A 19,551-nucleotide genomic window follows, 5' to 3' on the forward strand; every position below is an offset into this window, starting at 1 on the left:
CATTCTGTGCACATGGGTGTTTGTGAGCTCCCTTACTTGTGTAGATGGTTTCTGCTGTTTTGTGGCCCAGGTAATTGCAGAGACAAATCTATCGAGTCAGTGAAGTTGCTTTTAACTATAAATTATAGGAGAACACAGACTCATTTTAACTCAAACCAATGATTCTAATACCTTAGCATGCATCAGAGTCATCTTATTAAAATACAGAACTTACCCCACAGTTTCTGATTCAGTAAGTCCAGGATGGACTTACCAGGTTCCCAGGTAATGCTGAAGCTGTGGGTCCAGGGACCATACTTTAAGAACCTCTGATTTAGTGAGGTTTGGAGATAGGGGGTCCCAGGTCCCAGGTCTCCTTGCTGATATCCCCGAGGGTGTTCTTTCTGTACCCATCCTCCTCCCTTTGGCTGTGTCCTGGTTTCAAGATGGCGTTAGCAGTTCCAGGTGTTATATCCAGATCAAATGATGCTGAGAAGAAGGAGGTTTGTAGGTATTTCATTGTGTTTAAAAACAGCTGCCACCAGGGGACTTTGCTTACTACACTTGGGTGTGAGATAACCGGGGTGCTTGAGTTGGGGCTTCTTGATTACCATACCGTGGAGTCACACCACATGTGAGGAGCACCCAAGAAACTAAAGTTAGAAGGTTTTTTTCCCCGCCAACGGCCGTTTCCCGTAGAATTATCTTTCATTTTCTCATGTAATTGCCGCTTACCAAATTGGTGAGGAATCCCTCTGTGCCTCAGCTTTGCGTCATTTCCTGCTTCTCTGTGGTGGCTTTTGGCCCTGGGATTGGCTCTGCCCTATCCCAGCATAGCACTCTAGGAAAGAGTTTCCTGCTGTGGGTGGGGATTGGAAAGGAGTCCCCTTAATGCCTTCCCTGCTCAGCAACCCTGAGAGGTTGCAGGAGAAGGATTCTGATGGATCCGCTCCTGTCCATACATATAAACAGACCAGGCCTCCCATCCCTGTGTTCCCTTGACCTCCATCCAGGTGAAACCCTTGGGGGAGCCTGCTCCGTGTTAAGTTCCCGCCAGGTGGCTGGGCTGACGAGATGAGCTGGGTTTAAAGGAGCTGGCTGCAGCAATAAACTAAGAAAACGGCGAAGAAACCACACAACACACGGACATAAGTTTGTAAGATCAAGGGTAGGATGGCTCTTTGATCTTAAGGATCAGCTTCATGCTGGACAGCACTGGAAAGAGAGCATGCACCTGGAATCTCTCTATTTTATAGGGGACACACACAGAGGAGCTTCGATGGAATGTTCTTCACCAAATAAAGCAGGAGATAGGATTTCAAAGGTGGAGTCTTGCTTTGTGATGTCTTGTGGTCAACAGATTGACTGACATCTTGGCAAGTTACACCCATTTCAGGTGCTGTGTGGGATCCCAGGCAGAACAAGAGGAAAGGTGCATCACGCAGCCCAATCAGCATGCAACGCCAGACCCATCTCCTCATGTATCTCCAATGCTCACACACACAGCCCGTGGATGGCTCGTGACTTGGAGTGGCTGTACATGTGGCCCCTCCACCCAGAGCACTTCTCTCTCTCCCACTGTCCCTTCCTTCCCTGGAATTCCACTAAGTCTCTGCTTCTCTTCCTTTGTGCCCCCAGATCCTGCAGGCCCTGGGGAAGTCCTACCATCCTGGCTGTTTCCGATGTGTGATCTGTAACGAATGTTTGGACGGGGTGCCCTTCACCGTGGACTCAGAGAACAAGATCTACTGTGTCCGAGATTACCACAAGTAAGGAGGGAGGGACAGACAGGAACCATACACGTAGGCCACACTGATCTCAGCAGAGAGTGGAAACTTGTACCATTTGTCCAGAGTCGCAAAGGCTTAATGGCTTTGAGGGTATAGCATGGGCCCTGGGAGGTCAGTAGATGCCGGCAGATAGGAACTGGTTGAAACATCTCTTTAGTGAAAAAGTAGAATAATGTCAACAAACCCTGTAACCAGCTTCCTGGTCTCGGGAGGACTCCACCAAGCTACCAAGTGCTGTGGCTCCAGCTTTATCTAACTTTGCCAGGTACCAAGTCAGGGTTGGTTTCTACCACACTGCGTTTACTGGGCTGTACTAGGCATCACAAGGGGAGTGAAGAGCCAGGTTAGTCTTTATCCAGATGTCCTTGTTTTAGCTGGGAACAATTCCAAAGCAACACTGAAGCGTGTTCCACAGAGCTAGCCAGGCTCCGGTCTTCCGGTGAGGGCTGGAGGGCTGTGCCAGAGAAGCCTGGGCAAAAGGTGGCTCCTCGCAGCCTCCTGGTGCCAGCCTTATTCGGGGCCTCGCCTCCTGGAAACAACACAAGTACATTTTTCTGCTTCTTTGTTTTTCCCCAGGGTATTGGCCCCCAAGTGTGCAGCTTGTGGGCTTCCCATCCTTCCACCTGAGGTAAGATGCTTTCTCAGACATGTTCCTGGGTCTTCTAAGACCTGGGCATCTGCCTTGGGTCAGTCACAAGATACTGTGTCCTGTCCTTATACCTTTCAGAATCCCAATTCTGAGATAAAGAGCATTGCTCCCTTTCTCATGGGCTGGCTTTCCCAGCCCCACGCCCTTCGTGTGCCTGTTCATCCCACAACCAGATCTAACTCCCCTACTTGATGCTTAGATTAGTAGATGAATAGAAAAGCTTTTCTTTTTTTCATTAAAAAAAAAAAAAAATTAAATGTCCCTGTTGGCCTTTTTGTTCTCTGTTGACTCTGGCGCTCTACAAGGTGATATTGTCCCTTCCACTTCCTACCTCCTCAGCGGATTCTTTTTCCTTCAAGTTTTGGTTTTCACTGCAGCTCTGTGTTACCCCAGGACACTCTCTGCTCCCCACTCCGTGGCCCTTGGCATCCACTGGGCCCTTAACTGGCCTTTTCCACATGTCTTGCTTTTCTTTTCTTTGGGCTCAGGGCTCTGATGAGACCATCCGTGTCGTGTCCATGGACAGAGACTACCACGTGGAGTGTTACCACTGCGAGGTAGGCCCCTCCCTCGTGGCTCCCAAGCCCATCTCAGAAGTCCATGAGGAAAGCCACTTAGCTTATTGGGGCCCTAGAGGGTCGTGAGGTTATGGGTAAGATCCGCCCTCTAGAGCTAATGTGGGAGCAGATGGGGAAGATATGGGTGCTTGGGTGTGAAGGTCTTGATCATTTTCTGCACATCCAGAACTGGCAAGTCCTGAAACCTAAGCTGCTTTCCCTGGTGCTGCAGAGCTAGGAGGGTCAGGTGGAGTGTGGGTCTCAGGTTTTGTGTGGGGACTAGGTCATCAGACAGGAGTGTGGTTGGGGGAAGAGACTCCCTTCCCTCCAGCACACAGGTCTTTCCATCTGCCAGAATCTCCTTTCTGACCTATGCCCTGTAAATCATGAAGAAACCCCTGTTGGAAACAGGCATGTCACCTGGTGGGTACAGAGGCCAGTGGAGGCCCACCTGCCCCATGTCATGTGCCAGGCTGAATGAGGCACTAGTGTGCCTAATGATTGCCAGGGAAGCCAGAGGTCCCCTCTCACCAGCCCCCATGAAGGCTGACAGTGGGATTTCCACAGGAGATTAAGTTCATTTTGTGATACTGTTGCTGGGGAGGGCAGGGAGCGTAGGTGACACATATTGAAGAACTGAAGGAACAGCTGGGACGCATGGCCAATGATACCCCAGGTCCCTGGAGAAGAGGGTGAAGATGTGTTTGCTCAGCCATCCTCTGTGCACATCCCAGACCAGCCTGTCCAGTAGAGATATAGGTGCCACAAGTTCAAGTTGGGTGTATCACTTCCAGTTTCCCAGTAGGCACATTTGAAATGTCTAAACAAGGAAGTGGGATCAATTTTTTTTTTTTTTTTTTTTTTTTGGCAGTATTGGAGATCAAACCTAGGGCCTATGCTTGCTAGCATACCACTGAGCTACATCACCACCCCTGGGATCAATTATTTTATTCAGCCTAGTAGATCCAAAAATATTATCATTTCAACGCATAGTCAGTATAAAAAGTTATCCATGAGGTGATTTTCCATCATCCTTTTGTCCTGAGCCTTGGAAATCGGTGTGCATTTGCTCTGTCAGCACAAGCTCTTTCCAGCCAGCCCCGTTTCAGGTGCTCTGTAGTGACATGTAGTCAGTGGCATCCAGATTAGACAGGTCTTCACTGGAGAAAGCTTGGAAACAGTGCCCCCTGCTGACTTGGGATGGTGGCCTGATGTCAGTCTCGAAGTCTGTATTGTTCTGCTTTCATTGGACATTCTTGCCTTGTCCCCCAGGACTGTGGTCTGGAGCTCAATGATGAAGATGGTCACCGCTGCTATCCCCTGGAGGACCACCTGTTCTGTCACTCATGCCATGTCAAGAGGCTGGAGAAAGGCCCCTCGTCTGCTGCCCTCCACCAGCATCACTTCTAGCCAGAGCCGCTCCCGGAACTCCTGGTGGGGGTGAGGGGCCAGGGCTGCACAAGGAGACATCTGCCCTTTACTTCTGGTGGCCCCTGGGGTGGGAGGAGAACGGGTGGGCGAGTTCCTGCATGTGTGGGGTTCCTTTCTTTTAACCAGGGAGGTAGGTGCACTACCTGTCTGGTGTATGTATTTCCCAAGTGCTTTTCTCCTTGTCACGCCCTCGTCAGGTGACTCAGGAAGCCACTCCACTGTGTGAGCCAACAGTTCCCGCTTCAGGAGGAGAGTTTTGTGTTGACCACATTCCTAGTATGTCCTGAAGTGACAGCTCAGCGGCCAAGACATTCAGCCCTTCCCCTCCGATAGGAAGATGTCTTCACCCAGTCGCCCCTTCATACATGTGCACCTCCAAGGCATGATTGAAGACTGCTTTCCATCCCAGATTCAGTACTGCTGAGAGAGGCTGCAAACTTTAATCGCATTATGGCAAGAAGGAAGCTCTAATCCGTGCTTTGTGTCCTGAGAAGTATTTGCTTAGTAAATCAGAGCCAAGCTTCCAGACACGGGAGCCCAGGCTCCTCCTTGGGTTCTCACAGCATTCTGTGCCCATGCCAGTCCTTACTCTTTTAAGGCAGGGTGTGATATTTGGGGGCCCCATGGAGGCTTGCCCTGTCCCTGTAAAGCATGCTTTGGGAGAAGACCTTGGTGCAGGCACCAGGACTCTTTTGCCCACCTATTTGTGTTGTTTTTTTCTTGGAGCCATTCCTGCAAGGAAGTCTCTGGATCCCATGTGGGAACATGTCTGGCACCTATTTTAGCTTATTTAACGAAGGCCTTTTTGAAAGTCTTGCCCACATTGCAGAGAGAGAATTCCTTAGAAGCAGGGAGAGTTTTTGTGTGTGTGAGATCTGTGAGCCAGCATGGCAGGCAGTGCTTCCGGGGTGAGTTACTATATTCACTTCAGGGCTTTCCCTCTTGCCTACTTCTGGGCATAGACATTATGTTTGAAGAAACCAACATAAGGTACACTGCTTTGGCCTATTTTTTTTTTCCTCTTAATTGTTTCTGTCCACTTTAAGTCTTTCACACACACAAAAATACCTCACAGATAGAACTTCACCAAATTGCATTTTTAGGAGGGATTTGGCCACCACACTGGACTCCGATACCTCCTTGGGTGTGATAGGAATCGCTGACTCCACATGTCAGACTCCAGCTGGTCAGGGTAGTGCGATCATAACTAAATAGCAGCTGGGAATAGAGCCGATGGAAATTCGGCACTATGGCCTTATGCATTTCAGCATACTGGCTCCCAGGTGGCCAGGGCTGGAGGAGGACCACACAGTGGCAAGATTTCAAGATCACCTGAAAAGGCAAAATTTGCCCTCCAAGTCACTCCAAGACTGCTGAGGCCAAAGGATAATTCAAATGGGAGAAGCTTTTAAAAAAAAAAAAAAGACTGGTTGCCATTTGCCCTCTTCTCCTGTGACGGAATTGCTGGGTGTCTCCCCGCTGTCAGCCAGAGCAGGGAATGGCTCTGGCCTCTGTACTCTGCAGAGTTCTATCCTCACACCAGAGTGGGCTGTGGAGAGTGGTCAGTGGTATTGCTGGCACAAGTGAATGCAGACTGTTCACCGGGCCTGGCTCCACCTGTGGGCCATGTTTGGACTCATTGGCAGCCATTGTTGGTGAGAAGCACAGAATCAGCACCACGGATTGTCTTTTCCATTTCCTTTGGCCAGATGGCACTCCTCAGTTCCTGGTCCCAGGCTGTGCCTCCTGAAAGCCCATGAATGCATGGGCCTGTGGTGTGGACCCTGAGGCTGGGTCCCTCTCTTCTGAACAAGCCATCCAGCTTGGCTTTGGCAGGGCTTGTGGGGAACAAAGTGAGCCACTACGTCTTAACCTAGCTCTGTCCCCTAATGTTGGCCTTGCCGGCACACCTTCGCTCTACTTTTGAGTCAAGCAGAGTGAAGAAAATTGTGTTGGAATCACTATCAGAAGTAGCAGGGATTTGTTTGCAAATGGAATAATTAGTTTAAAACCCTTAGATTAACATTTTGAATGACATTTTTGAAGTGGCCTTGATAAGAAGTATTTCAGATATATTTGCAAATTCATTTTATGTTGTGGGAAAAGTACAATACAGTAATTTCCAGATGTCCTAGAAATCCTAGCAGTGGACTTCTGATTGTCCAGTCTCTGGAAAGGGCACTGGTAGGGATCTTGAATTAGTTTTGTCTGTCTCCATCTCAGGTCCTTGCATGAAAGCCATGAAGAGATGTCTGCCTATCTGTATTTTAAATAAATTATTGGCCCAATAGAACTGTAATGGGGTTGTATTTATGGGCATATAGGAAGAAAACAGGATGAATAAATTTGTTTTGAAAGTTAGAGAAAATAACGTTTTTGGTTTCCTGGACAGTTCTTGGACTTTAGATAAAACAAGGAGAATGAAGGCCTGATCCCAGGCCCCAAAGGGAGCCTCCATCCTTCTCCCTTGTGTCATTTCGCCTTGAGATGTTTTTGCACTCTATCTTGGTTCGCTCTTTTTTCCATCCGCTCGCTTGAGTCAAAAGCAACCTGGGTGATCTATAAAAGTCTGATAACCCAGTTTGGTCTGTCACGTAGGGATTCTCTCTCATTCACTGTTTCTCCTCCCGAGATGGAGATCGTCTGCTTTGTTATCTCTTACTGAAGAAGGGCATTCCTCCCTAGCATGAGGCAGTGGGTGGGGACTCCACTTCTCAGACTCCACTTCTCTCCACTCCTCAGTTATTAATATTTGAGTGTGCTGTCCTGCAACTGAGAACCTCTGAGGTTCTGCTTTTGAGTCCTGGGTGGCTGATAGAATAACCAAGGCACTCTGATCACCTTCAAGTGCTGTCCTTGCCTTGTTTCCGGGGGCCTGAGTCACATTTACAAGATGAAAAGCAGGATTGTTAGGCCTTAAGAGAATTGTTCGGAATTCACAGTCCATTGCGCTCCACTAAAGGCTGCTTTTATGTGCCCTTTCTGTGCCAGTGTGAGTGCATGCTGTAAGGTTGATAGTACCTTGCAGAGAAAGGGTGTGGGACTCTACCCCAAATAGTGGTTGCTGGATGCACTTATTAAAATTCTGTCTGCCAGGAAACCAAATTATTTTTGTACTTTCCTTTGCCAAGAATCAGTCCTAAGACAGGCATGGCAGTGCATACCTGTAATCCCAGTGGCTTGGGAGGCTGAGGCAGGAGGATCACGAGTTCAAGGCCAGCCTGTGCAATTTATCAAGGCCCTAAGCAACTCAACGAGACCCTGTCTCTAAATAAAATACGAAAAAGGGTGGGGATGTGGTTAAGGACTCCCTGCATTCAATCTTCAGTACGCACTCCCCCCAAAAAGGATCAGTCCTAATTTCCTAGTTAGTATTTGAAGTAACTTTAAAGTAACAAGAACAACAACAAAATGAGTAAAAATGTACCAGGTATCTTTTGTGTTCTGAGCCAAAACTGGACAGATGTGGGAAATCTCCATATAGTTATGAAAGTTTTGCTGTATAGGAAAATTATTTTCCTCTGTCTTCTTTTACTATAAAGTTATTCAAAGTATTGCAACGATACAACTGAATCAATTTGTAGGCTATTAAAGTGTTCTCCAACATAACAGTGTTCACTGGGCCTTTTCTGTGTGTGGAATAATCTGACAGTGTTTTGCCCCTGGGTTTTATCCTATTTTAGAACTCTGGATTCTTTAAGTAACACATGAGTTTCAAGATCCTGAGATTTTACTTTCTTAAAACTAATAAATTAGCATGGCATGGTTTCCTGCATCCTGGCAGAAGTTATGGAACTTGCAGATCAGGACAAAGGACAGTTTATTACTAATAGCAATAGTAGTAGCCTGATTATCAGCATTTGGAATTGTTTACTGAGCCCTGTTTTCTACAGGGCTCCATGAAGAGAATCAGGCAATACCTGCACATGTGGTGGGTTGCATTACAAGGGGCACCAGTTGCTTAGGAAACCCTGTCTTTTATAATGAGCATTGAGTCTGCCTGATCTTTGCTCTGGAGAGAGACAGTCATTCACAACTGTTCACTGTACTAACATCCTTGAAAAGATAGTCTGGAACTAAGGGAGTCAGAGCCTATGCTCACAAGATTAGTGTTAGAATCTGAAAGGCCTTGGAGAATCATATCCCAAGTCTAAGGGTGTGTTGATTTCTATGATGCAAATGCTCCTGTCACACCTAATTTCATTCTACCAACATGGCACCCCAGAATCCACCCCAAAGTTGGGAGAAGATAACTTAGTTATGAGCAAGTATGAGCTAGCCTCCTGCATCTGGGGGCTGAAGCAGAGAGGAATTCTGATCTGGTTATAAATTCCATGATTGCAACAGAATAGCTGACATTAATTGTGGGGACCATGTCCCAGATGTTATTTTAAGGACTCCATATTCTCTATCATCCCTCATTTTATGAACATCTGAGAGACATGGATGGTGAAATAACTCTTCAGTGAGTGCTCAGTAAATAGCAGGACCAGGATGCCATTCCAAGTAGCTTCATGCAGAGTGGGCCTATCTTGGCCACTCTGTCTGCTGAGGGGTTAATCAGTTGTGCTTCAGTGTATTTATTCAATAAAGCCACACAGTCCCTAAAATGGCTATGAGGAGCAGCTTATCACTGCTGTTGGACTCTGCTATTTTCCTGTTGCTACTGTAGAGTCATTCCTCAAACTTGGTGGCTTAAAATAGCACAAGTTTGTTAAAATTCTGAAGAAATGGGTCCTCTGGGTTCCCATCAAGGTTGTCGTAGATCTGCATTTGAGGCAGAAGCACTGGGGGGAAATGCACTCCTTGCCCATTTCCAGCTTCTCGAGACTGCCACGTTTCAGGGCTTGTGGTGGCTCCACTCCAGCTCTGTAACTCTGCTTCTGTAGTCAGGCTGCCCGTCTCTGATCACGCCCCGCCCCCACCTCTTATAATGACCTTTTTATTATATTGGGATTTTCCAAATAATCCCAAATAATCTTACTATCTCATGATCCTTAAGCCAAAATCCCCCTTGCTTTGTTGGATAAGATATAGTCATAGAACTTGGGGATTAGGACATGGACATCTTGATGGACAGCATTATTCAGACTCCAACAGAAAATGTATTTTTTTTTTTTAGGATGGAAATGAAAAGGATATTAGGTGCCTTTTTTTTTTTCAAGCATTGTTAAAAGTGGGGTTTGCATTTTTCCTGGATTGAAAACAGAAATGTATCATATATAGTAAACACAATTAGAATCTGGGTGTTAAAATTAAGTCAGATGTCATACCGTGATGGGAGAAAAAAGAAAAAAATCAAGAGGTCTGGTCTGGTTTAGAAGTTCCCAGTCATGTGACATCCCCAGGTGTGTGACCCTTCTAGAAGAAGACCTCGTTGTGTGATACCTCTGAGCATGTAAGGCAGCTGAAAACACTGCTGCTCCTACCTGCCCCCTCCCTCCACTCCTTCAACTGATCCAAGTCCTGGAGAAAGGTGGCTGTGGGCACAACAGGTCTCTGAAGGAGTGAAAAATGAGGGAACTTAGGGATTTGGCACGAAGGCAGACTCCACAAGACAAAATGGATCCGAGGTCTATAAGTGGGAATTAGATAAGAAGGGAGCTATAGAGATCATCTGGATGGTGCCAATAATCTGCAGCTTGGACTGTCTGCATGAGAAGGCCCTGGCAGATTTTATAAAATATTCATATTTGTATAAGTAACAATTTATTATAGGAAAAATTCGGCAACAGATGTCAATTTACATTTACCCATCCTTGATGGTTTCTTATCCTGAACACTGCTGTGCTTAAGAGTTTTTTTTTTTTTTTAAAAGATCTATGGGCTGGGAATGTGGCTCAAGCAGTGTGCGCTCGCCTGGCATGCGTGCGACCTGGGTTCGATCCTCAGCACCACATACAAACATAGATGTTGTGTCCACCAAGAACTAAAAAATAAATACTAAAAATTCTCTCTCTCTAAAAAAATGAATAGGTAAAATAAAGGGATTGTGTCCATGTACTAAAATAAAAATATTTTTTAAAAAATCTTCTATTTTTTATTCATTTATATGTGGTGCTGAGGATCGAACTCAGGGCCTCGCACATGCAAGGCAAGCACTCTAGTACTGAGCCACAACCCCAGCCCCATGTAAGAGTCTTATTTTGGCTTATTTGGCGTTTAAAAATCCTGGAAGAATGCCTTTTTCTAACTGGATTCTCTCTCGGTGTCACTAAATGTTCATGAAGGCCTTGGTTTATGGTCCCCAAATGGTGAAGAAGACATGTTTAGAGCAACTGGGCAGGCCCTCTCTGGAGGGCAGTGGCCCTTTAGCTGGAAGTATTCTTTTCTTAAAACCCAAGAAACACACCACAACTTCAATCCCTTTTATTAAAGGGGAAGAAATGTCCAGAAGCCCAGAGCTGGTGAATAGAATTATCAGGACGAGAAATGAGGTCTTCTTATGGCCAGTGAAGGGGGTAGAGTAGTATGTGACTGCCATCCATGCTCAGTCAGGGCACAGGACCTGAACCTGTTCATGGGTTCCCTTCTTGGGTACAGTGACCCCTAGGGCAGGAAAGCCTTGGGTTCAAGAGCCCTCAGTCTTCTCCACTTAACTGTTCAGTGACCTTAAGGAAATTTAGTTCTCTCTTCTGTAAAAAATGGGGATAACAATCACAAGTTCGAGGCCAGCCTCAGCAACTTAGCAAAGCTCTAAGCAACTCAGTAAGACCCTGTCTCAAAAAATAAAAAGGGTTGGGGATAGGGCTCAGTGCTTAAGTACCCCTGGGTTCAATCCCTGGTACCAAACAACAACAACAAAAAAAACAGGTAACTGAACATAAGAGATTGTTTTAAGGGTTGATTGAATTGGTCCAAATAAAAGGGCTTAAAGCAATATCTTGCGTGAAGTAATGGCTCAGTTAAGTGTGATAGTTTTTAAGATTTAATACGTTTACATCAGGATAATCAACAAAATAAATTAGAAATGAATTAAATAAGAAAAAGTAATACAAAATTTTTAAAAAGTGCATGTGATAGGAGCTAGGGTTGTGGCTCAGTGGTAGAGCACTCACCTAGCACACACAAGGCCCTGGGTTTAATCCTCAGCACCACATAAAAATAAATAAATAAAATAAAGGTATTGACAACTACAACTAAAAAATAAATATTAAAAAAGTACACGTGATAGAAACAAAATATTAGCAAATTTGAATTAATAAAAGCAAAAATTAGGTTGAAAATATTATAAGGAAAAGATAAATAATAAACTGGCCAAAAGATTACAGTGTGTTTGATAGCCAGAGTTAATATCCTTAATACAGTAAAAAGTCATATTTGTAAGAAAAAAAATTAAATATATTAAGAAAATAATAAGAAATAATGTAAAGGAAGTTCCATTTTTCAATTATGAAAATTAAAAATTATGATTCAATTTATCTTCATATTTTATGTAAATATCCAATTTACATACATAAAAATAATCCAGTGTTGGTTAGCATGCATGGAAATAGATGCTTTTGATTGAAGTGTGTACTGGTTTAATCTTTCCAGAGGGCAATTTTTAAAATATGTACCAAAAATCTTTAAAATGTCCATGAAATGGATCTTAAAAATGTTCACCTGGTTATTCCATCTAGAAAATTTTAAGACATAGAAATAATCCAACACAGCATCAGTTTTATAAAGTGTTAAGCTGACTGGTTCCTCTGGCTCTCTGGTGTGCAGGCCATTTGGGGACTGTCCAGCTTCTGATAACATAAGCCAATCTAATAAATCACCTTTTATTAAAAAAAAAAAAAAAAAGACAGTTCCAGCTGACAAGCCGTTCCTCAGAAATTATTTTCCAGACTAGAGAAGACTCACAGAAGGAAGGCTGAGTTACAGGATGCTGCCAGCACCTTGGAAAGGGATCGCCGTTCTTGTCAGACCTTCTCTTTGTAACCGGCCTTTATGAATTGTTTGCAAGGGTTACTAGAGCCTCCCTAACCAGCAGGTCGAGGGGAATCAATGGCAAGTCAAATCTAACACACACACAGCATTATTTAAGATAAGGAGCTCCAAATAAGTGTTACAGAGAAGACAAGTGAGAGACATTGCAGCATACAGTGCTGCCTGGCTTCATTCACATCGATCTTCTCCATTCTTCATAGAGATGAATGCCACCAACTGATGCTAAACTTCATTGAATGCTTAAAAAAAAAAAAAAAAAGTGTCAGGCTGGCAACAACTCACATTCCTAAAATATTTAGTTATTTGATAGAACATCTTCCAAGACTATTTAATGGCTTTAAATCTCAGACAAAAAGCTAAAGGATACAAAATGAGACCCTGTGGGGGCCGGGATGTGTAGGTAAATCCCTATTAAAGTGCAACAGAAAATGTTAATAGTAATAATCACAGAGTAGGAATTTGCTTTATTTATTTTTGGTGCCTTGTATGTATGTTTAAGCAGCCACTGTACCACTGAGCTACATCCCCAGCCCCCGCTTTATTTTTATTCTCAACAAATTTCTGTTGGAACAACGTTATGATGGGAGAAATTAATTGATCATGGAGTAATTGGTTCCTACAGTGTTCAAGGCAGCCACTCCGGGGGTTCGAGGCTCCCTGCTGCCGCAAACGTTTTGGGCCTTCTCAGGTCTCGTATCTGGGAACCTGTAAAATAAGGGGTGAATATACTAGATTAGTCGGGGCGGGGGCCTTCTCACTGTAAAATCACCAAGGTTTAAAATTTTCCCGATTTAGTTTAGGAACCAGACTGGTTGGGGGGGCCCAAGGTAGCTGGCACCAGGGCTGGAGGCTCCGAGGGCTTTGCGCACCCGCACCACGGCCCGCAAACGCACTGCGGCGGTTCCTCCTTGGCGCAGGCAGAACCGGAGTCCACCTCGGGAAACCCGCGCAGCAACCCTTCTCACGTCGGTACGGGGGCGGGGGGGGGGTGTGTGTTTCTGCTCCTTGAGGAAAATAAGGTCTCCTAAAATGCGTTTTTGCGTCATCGGTAGGTAACCCGCAACCCCTCACTCCAAATCGCCACCTCTCAGGTGTGCTTTCCTAAAGGCACTGGACTTAAGAGTTAATATATTTTTTACCAGGATTCCTCGTGTGCTTCATTTACGATGAGGGCGCTCTCCAATTTGCAAACCATTTCAGACAGCTTTAGGTTTCAAACACAGCTTAAAAGAGAGTATTATTGGGCAATTCAAGACTTTGACCTTCACAGTTTTTACTCATAATTCTTTTCTAAGGGCCCTTCAATATCAAACCCAAAAGTCGCAAAAGAGCACACGCCGAGCCAGCCAGGAGTCGAACCTAGAATCTTCTGATCCGTAGTCAGACGCGTTATCCATTGCGCCACTGGCCCGTGTTAGCCGAGCCTTCACTGTGCAGCTGATCACCGCTGACGCAGTTTCAACAGGCTTCCTGGCACCAGCTCTCCATTCCTGTCCCTGCGTCGGGTGTCGTGGCTCCGGCGCTGAGCTGCCGGCTCCGCCTTTCCCAACGAACACGCCGCACCAATCCGCAGACGCTACGTCACGGCGTTCTTCGACGCAACCCAATCCATCGCATCAGGGGGCGTGTCTCTCACGCTCCAACTCGCTTACTAGTTTGTCCCCCATCGCCTCCGGTTCGCTTGCGTTCTTTCCCGCGGGGCGGCAAAGGGGTGGGGTGAGGCGGACGCGGTGGCTGGAGTGCCAGGGTGACCGGTAGCGCAGTAGCGGAGGTGGTGGTGAGGCTCAGGGCGAGCCGGCGGAACGGAGAGGGAGAATTGGTGGTGCAGGATGGCGGCGACGACTTACGAGCGGCTGAAGCTGTGAGTTCTGCGGCTATGGTGGTTGACAGAAAGGGCCTGGGGGCGGCAGGTGCGGGCCGGCGTCTCCGGGAGGATCCCGACTTCAGGGTCGGGTCGGGTGGGGAGCCCGGTACCCCGGCCCCTGTCTCCAGAGCGGGAGCACGGATCTTGCGGGCCTTTCTGGGCCCTCTCGGCCTCGGCTCCCGCGGGGGAGCGGAGCTGCAGACCCGCTCTCCTGGACCTCGTGACTACGCGGCCCTTCTGGGCGCTCCTCCCCACTTTTTTTTTTTTTTTTTTTTTTCCTTTTAAAAGAGAGCTCTTGGCCCAATTTATCCTTATGGCTTAGCAGAGAAAAAGAGGTTTTCCTTTATTTAATGAATTTATAGTAACGTTTTAAAGTTCACATAACACTTTTCTCTTGGTTACGTCGAAGGCTGCTTGACGGGTCTCTAGGGTGCAGGAAAAGAAATTTACGGTCAGTACTTCTTTTAAGGTCTGGAAGGAGTTTACTTTGGTTTAAATTTTACACAACTGTAGCATAAGCAGGTCCTTAAGTCTTTGCTGACAGCCATTCGCTAATCTCTACCGTTTGGACATTGCAAATTGACTTTTTGGTGAAGACAAATGCTTGGGGCTTTGGGAGAAAGAGGCCCTGGATGTTAAAGAGTTTAAAATAGTTGTTTGTAAGGGCTTTGGCTCGTCCTGGATAAATAATATGCATGTATTTCCCCTTAGTATTACGCTCAGCGTCTGCACTTTTCTTGTCTGGGAATATCTTTGTTCTACTCACTTTAATACTTTGCCTCTAGGCTATTTAAAAATCTGGTAGTCTGGGAATGTTTTTGACAGCAGAATCAAATGTAATTTTTGAGAAGCTTATCCATCCCTCTGTATGTTAAAATATCCTGGTACTTAGGCATAGGTATCACATTTCCTTTGCAGGAAAATGAGGAGGTATGGTTTGGGCACTTCTTGTACTCCCAAGAACCTCAGGCTTACTAATAACTTTCTGAAAGGTTCAGAGTTTAGGGGTGCAGCTTTGGGTGGGAAGATATCTACTCCATGTCATGTATTTTGCAGAAAAGGTGACTACTTTTTCTACATTTCACTCCCTTTGCCCCTCCCATTTATAATAATCCCTTTGAAAACCCCAGCTGCACACCTCCCTCCACATTTTCTTTACCTTTTCTTATTCTCTCCCATTTCCCGTTTGCAAAGTGATCAAAAAGTTGAAATGTCTTTGACTAAATAACTGGCTAGGCCAGTGTTGCTTGTGCTTTGCTGGTGAATTGGGTTATTGTGTCTATCTGATAGGCATTGAAGGGTTTAATGTGATCTTACACCAGGTCTCAAATGTGTTTAAGCAATATGGAGCCTTGGTTTAATGCAGCTCAGTGTTAGGTTACAGGATGCAGTTGAATTTTCCTGTGGCCAAGATTGAATAAGATAGAGAACTTTAGAATTTTGGTGATTGTTTTTGAGCTGTCAAAGCACTAAATTTCACCAGTCCAGACCTCAAAACAAACAACACCCTCTATATCCATAAAAGAGAAAGGAAATTTGGTCCTTAAATGATGAGAATGATGCTTTTGTATTGATTTATGTGAGAATAGAAGCTATAAATTTGTTTCAGTAAAAAAGTAAATTTGGGGTTATGTGAAAGTCATTCTCTGATTTATCAGTCCTTAAGTTTTGAGTACTTCTTGTAAATGTGAGGATAGAACTCTTTTTTTTTTTTAACCGATTTGTTTTACTTTAGCGGGCTTGTGAGTTGAAATCTCTGTTTTTATTCCTTTTTTTGGTCCTGCTGTTCAGTTTTTAAATGTGGCCTCTGACCAAAGAGTATTCTTTTGGATGCATCTGGATGTGGAATTGGTTGCTGACCTACATAAGAATTGGTAGGACACAGTAGCCATTTTTTAAAGGTGCCTGGAGATGTATTTTAAGAAAGTGTCATACAAAAGAGATAGTTTGGTTAATTTTTTTTAACAAATTTGTTGAACAGTGATTATTTAAATGTTAAAGTGCTTGAAATACTAAATATTTTTTCCTACTTTATGCCATACTTTTTCTTTGTCCATCCTTGCTCTACTGAAGTTCATCTTCCAGATGTCTTAATTTCATCCTCTACTTCCTAGGGTACCATTTCCACTTCCTATAGGATCAAGCCCACATTAGTTGGCTGTCTACATTCTTAACCTCTCTATAATCTATTTTCTAACTTTATTTTCTGTAAGTATGCTCCCATCCCCTGCCCATTTCTGCCACACTTGGCTCACCCTCTTCTAACTTGGGTTTATTTTGATCCTTTCACCCGGAATGCCTTTTCCTCTCTCCTCCCTCTCTCTATATGCTGATCAAATCCATGATAGAACTGAGAAAACTCAAGTTTTTTAGTCAGAATAGTTTTGGATTCAAATCTTAAACTTGCTACTTTCTTTCCAGGGCATAATACTTAATCTCTCAGAATCTTTTTTTTTTTTTTTTTTTTTTTTTGATACTGGGGATTGAACTCAGGGGCACTTGACCATTGAGCAACATCCCCAGCCCTATTTTGTGTTTCACTCAGAGACAGGGTCTCATTGAGTTGTTTAGCATCTCACTTTTGCTGAGCTTCACTTTGAACTCGCAATCCTCCTGCCTCAGCCTCATGAGTTGCTGGGATTACAGGCCACAGTGCCTGGCTCAGAATCATTTTTTTAATCTGTAAAATCTGAATGTTAATACTTCACAGAATTATTGTATGGTTTGAAAAGGATTGTGGATGAAATACTCACTGTATGTCACAGAGACCTTCTCTGAGAAACCTTTTCTTTTCACATTTTTCTTGTTGCTCAGCTGTGATAAGTCTTTGAAGCCAGAAGTAAAAAATTAAACAACAAAAGTCTGAATGATTTACATATTCTGTCTCTTTGGATTGATTTATAAAGCATTTACTGTGTTATGGACAAGAGGACTGAGAGCTATAACCATCCATCCAAAATACTGTTTGAATCAGTCACCTAGAAAGGATGTGATCATGATGTATACTTTGTTTCTTTAGCTGTGTTGCCACTATCTAGAATGTGTTAGAAGCACCTTAATAGACTTCTCCTCTAGTCCTACTCAGTATTTAACAAAAAACCTGTGCATCTCCTCAGTGAACCTACATCCCCAGTAAATGAACTTTCCAGTATAGATCACCCACCAGTACTTTAAAAAGAATAGTTTGTAGTAATTTGGAATGTATTCTTTTGAAAAAGCAGAGGCTTAAGTCTTTTCATGTATGTTGTTTTCTTCCCAATGCCTCTGTAAGGTCTTAGGTAGGTGTGTCCTCTGTCATTGTTGAAGACAGTCAAATAATTACCCTTGGTTTCTGTCAGGTCACACAGCCAAGCCACAGCAGAGCTGACCTTGGAACACAGTTGGTCCAGAGTCCAGTGATCTTTCCATTACACTGCAGTATTCAAATTACCTTTTTTCTCTTTATCAGGTTGATTTCTTCTTAGTCCTCAGACATGCCAGGTATAGAAATGAACTTATAATAAAAAATAGTTGACATATCCAAATGGGTTTTTAATATGGAAAACAATGTAGATTTGTTTAGAATTTAAAATTTATATACTTTTTAAACTTCTAGGCAGTTTTAAATGTCCTTTGTTGAGACTTCTTTTTGTTTTTTAGATCCTTTATGTAAGCATGGGTAATTTCAAATGTGTATCTGAAATTGTTAAACAGACTAGAAATGTATTATTCCCCCCAACCCCCATCTTGAAAGGTCAGCTGAAACTAGGTGGAAAACAGGGAATCCTTTAGATACTGAATCTGGCGGCATCTTGTCTCTGAAGAAGTACCATTTCCTTAGTTAAGAAATTGTCTTTCCTACAAGATTTTCATAGCTGTGAGGTCAGTCAGGGCAGATGTATTGCAAACTAGAGAACAGATGTAAGCTAACCTGCATTGTAATAAGAACCTATGTAATATGTTCAACATTCACATATCTCTCCATGGAGGGAAGGGTATAGATTATCCTCATGAAATTGGACAAAGATGATAAAAATTTGTGTTTTAAGAATGGCATAGTTGGATGGAAGTTCGGGCTAGAGAGTATAGATTAATGCTAAGTGATGCGATGTAGCTAGCATCCTTTAGATACATAAACTTTGTGACAATGACAGTTACCAGGTTCCTAGGCAAATAATCATTTTTTTCATTATGATAAAATGTATATAAAATATATTATTTTAACCATTTAAAATGTATAGTTCAGTAGCACGAAGCACTTTCACGTTGTTGGCCAAACATTACTACCATCTGTCTCCAGAATTCTTGTCTTCTGGCAAAACTAAAACTGTACCCATTAAACAACTCCCTATTCTTCTATTCCTTGAGCCCCTGGCAACCACCACTCTAAGTCTTCTGTTTCTGTGAATTTGACTGTTCTAGGTGCCTCATTTCAGTGAACTCATAACACTATTTTTTTTGAACAGGCTTATTTCACTTCACTTAGTATGTCTTCACAGTTCAACCATGTTGAACTGTGTCAGAATTTCCTTTTTAAGACTGAATAATATACCATTATATGCACAGTCATGTTGCTTTGCAATGGGAACACATTCTGAGCAATGCGTCCTTAACCAATGTCGTTGGGTAAACATACAGTACACTTACACTTGTCTAGATACTTACGCAGCTTATGATACACTTAGGCTACATGATATGGACTGTTGTACATGCGACTCATAGTTGACCAGAACGTCTTTATGCAGTGCATAACTACTACCATGTTTAGTTTATTCATTCAGCTGATGATGGACATTTTGATTGCTTCCACCTCTTTGTTGTGAGTAATGCTGCCATGAACGTGGGTCTATAGATAGCTCTTTAAACCCTGCTTTCAGTTATTTTGAGTATATACCCAGAAGTAGAAGTGCTGGATCATATAGTAATTCTATTTTTAATTTTTTGAAGAACTGCTATATTGGCTGCACCGTTTTATCTTCCAACCAGCAAAGTTACAGGGTTCCAGTTTCTTCACATCTTTGCCAATACTTATTCTTTTTTCATTTCTTCTCTTTTTTTCCCCCCATTTTAGTGGGTGTAATATATTTGAAGTGAGTTAATTTTACTCATGGTGATTGGCAGGATTTTGAAGACATTGCTTGTTGCCTGAAATAAGATATGAATGTTACATGGGGAAAAACTATGTTTTTAGATACTCTAAGAGTTAAAGAAAATAAAAATGATATTTGGTATTTACTTTATAATAAAACATGTTGCTTTTCTTAAAATTTAACAAGGCTCATTTTTAAAAAGTATTCTTAAGAGCTATTGAATCTCAGGTGGCTATAAGATTAAGTATATTTGTGGGGCTGGGGTTGTGGCTCATCA

General features: G+C 43.6%; 2 protein-coding genes, 1 long non-coding RNA gene and 1 other non-coding gene across 6 annotated transcripts in view; 2 read left to right on the top strand and 2 right to left on the bottom strand.

Annotated features, from left to right (window-relative positions):
- Window positions 1-6,777, top strand: part of Limd1 (LIM domain containing 1) — a 53,541-nt gene extending 46,764 nt beyond the window's left edge. For 2 of the 3 annotated variants that reach the window (XM_076844567.2, XM_076844561.2), the window contains 5 exons: window positions 1,618-1,748; window positions 2,346-2,397; window positions 2,907-2,975; window positions 4,248-4,415; window positions 4,604-6,777. In XM_076844567.2, the coding sequence (XP_076700682.1) occupies window positions 1,618-1,748; window positions 2,346-2,397; window positions 2,907-2,975; window positions 4,248-4,385 (390 nt within the window). In that variant the 3' untranslated portion in view covers window positions 4,386-4,415; window positions 4,604-6,777. The remainder of the gene's footprint in view (window positions 1-1,617; window positions 1,749-2,345; window positions 2,398-2,906; window positions 2,976-4,247; window positions 4,416-4,603) is intronic. The other variant, XM_076844575.2, reaches the window with a different exon arrangement.
- Window positions 6,778-11,887: 5,110 nt separating this feature from the next.
- LOC143391838 (uncharacterized) lies at window positions 11,888-14,381 on the bottom strand. Its single transcript, XR_013090290.1, has 3 exons — window positions 13,481-14,381; window positions 12,962-13,046; window positions 11,888-12,580 (listed from the first exon to the last, which is right to left on the bottom strand). It is a non-coding gene; the product is annotated as an uncharacterized LOC143391838 (long non-coding RNA).
- Window positions 13,680-13,752, bottom strand: Trnar-acg (transfer RNA arginine (anticodon ACG)). The gene has a single exon. It is a non-coding gene; the product is annotated as a tRNA-Arg (tRNA).
- The window catches only part of Sacm1l (SAC1 like phosphatidylinositide phosphatase), a 54,878-nt gene continuing 49,340 nt past the window's right edge, over window positions 14,014-19,551 (top strand). Inside the window, exon 1 of the mRNA XM_076844585.1 lies at window positions 14,014-14,202. Within this exon, the coding sequence (XP_076700700.1) occupies window positions 14,171-14,202 (32 nt within the window). The 5' untranslated portion in view covers window positions 14,014-14,170. The remainder of the gene's footprint in view (window positions 14,203-19,551) is intronic.

Source organism: Callospermophilus lateralis, chromosome 1 (assembly GCF_048772815.1).
Source record: "Callospermophilus lateralis isolate mCalLat2 chromosome 1, mCalLat2.hap1, whole genome shotgun sequence".
Classification (NCBI taxonomy): Eukaryota; Metazoa; Chordata; class Mammalia; order Rodentia; family Sciuridae; genus Callospermophilus; species Callospermophilus lateralis.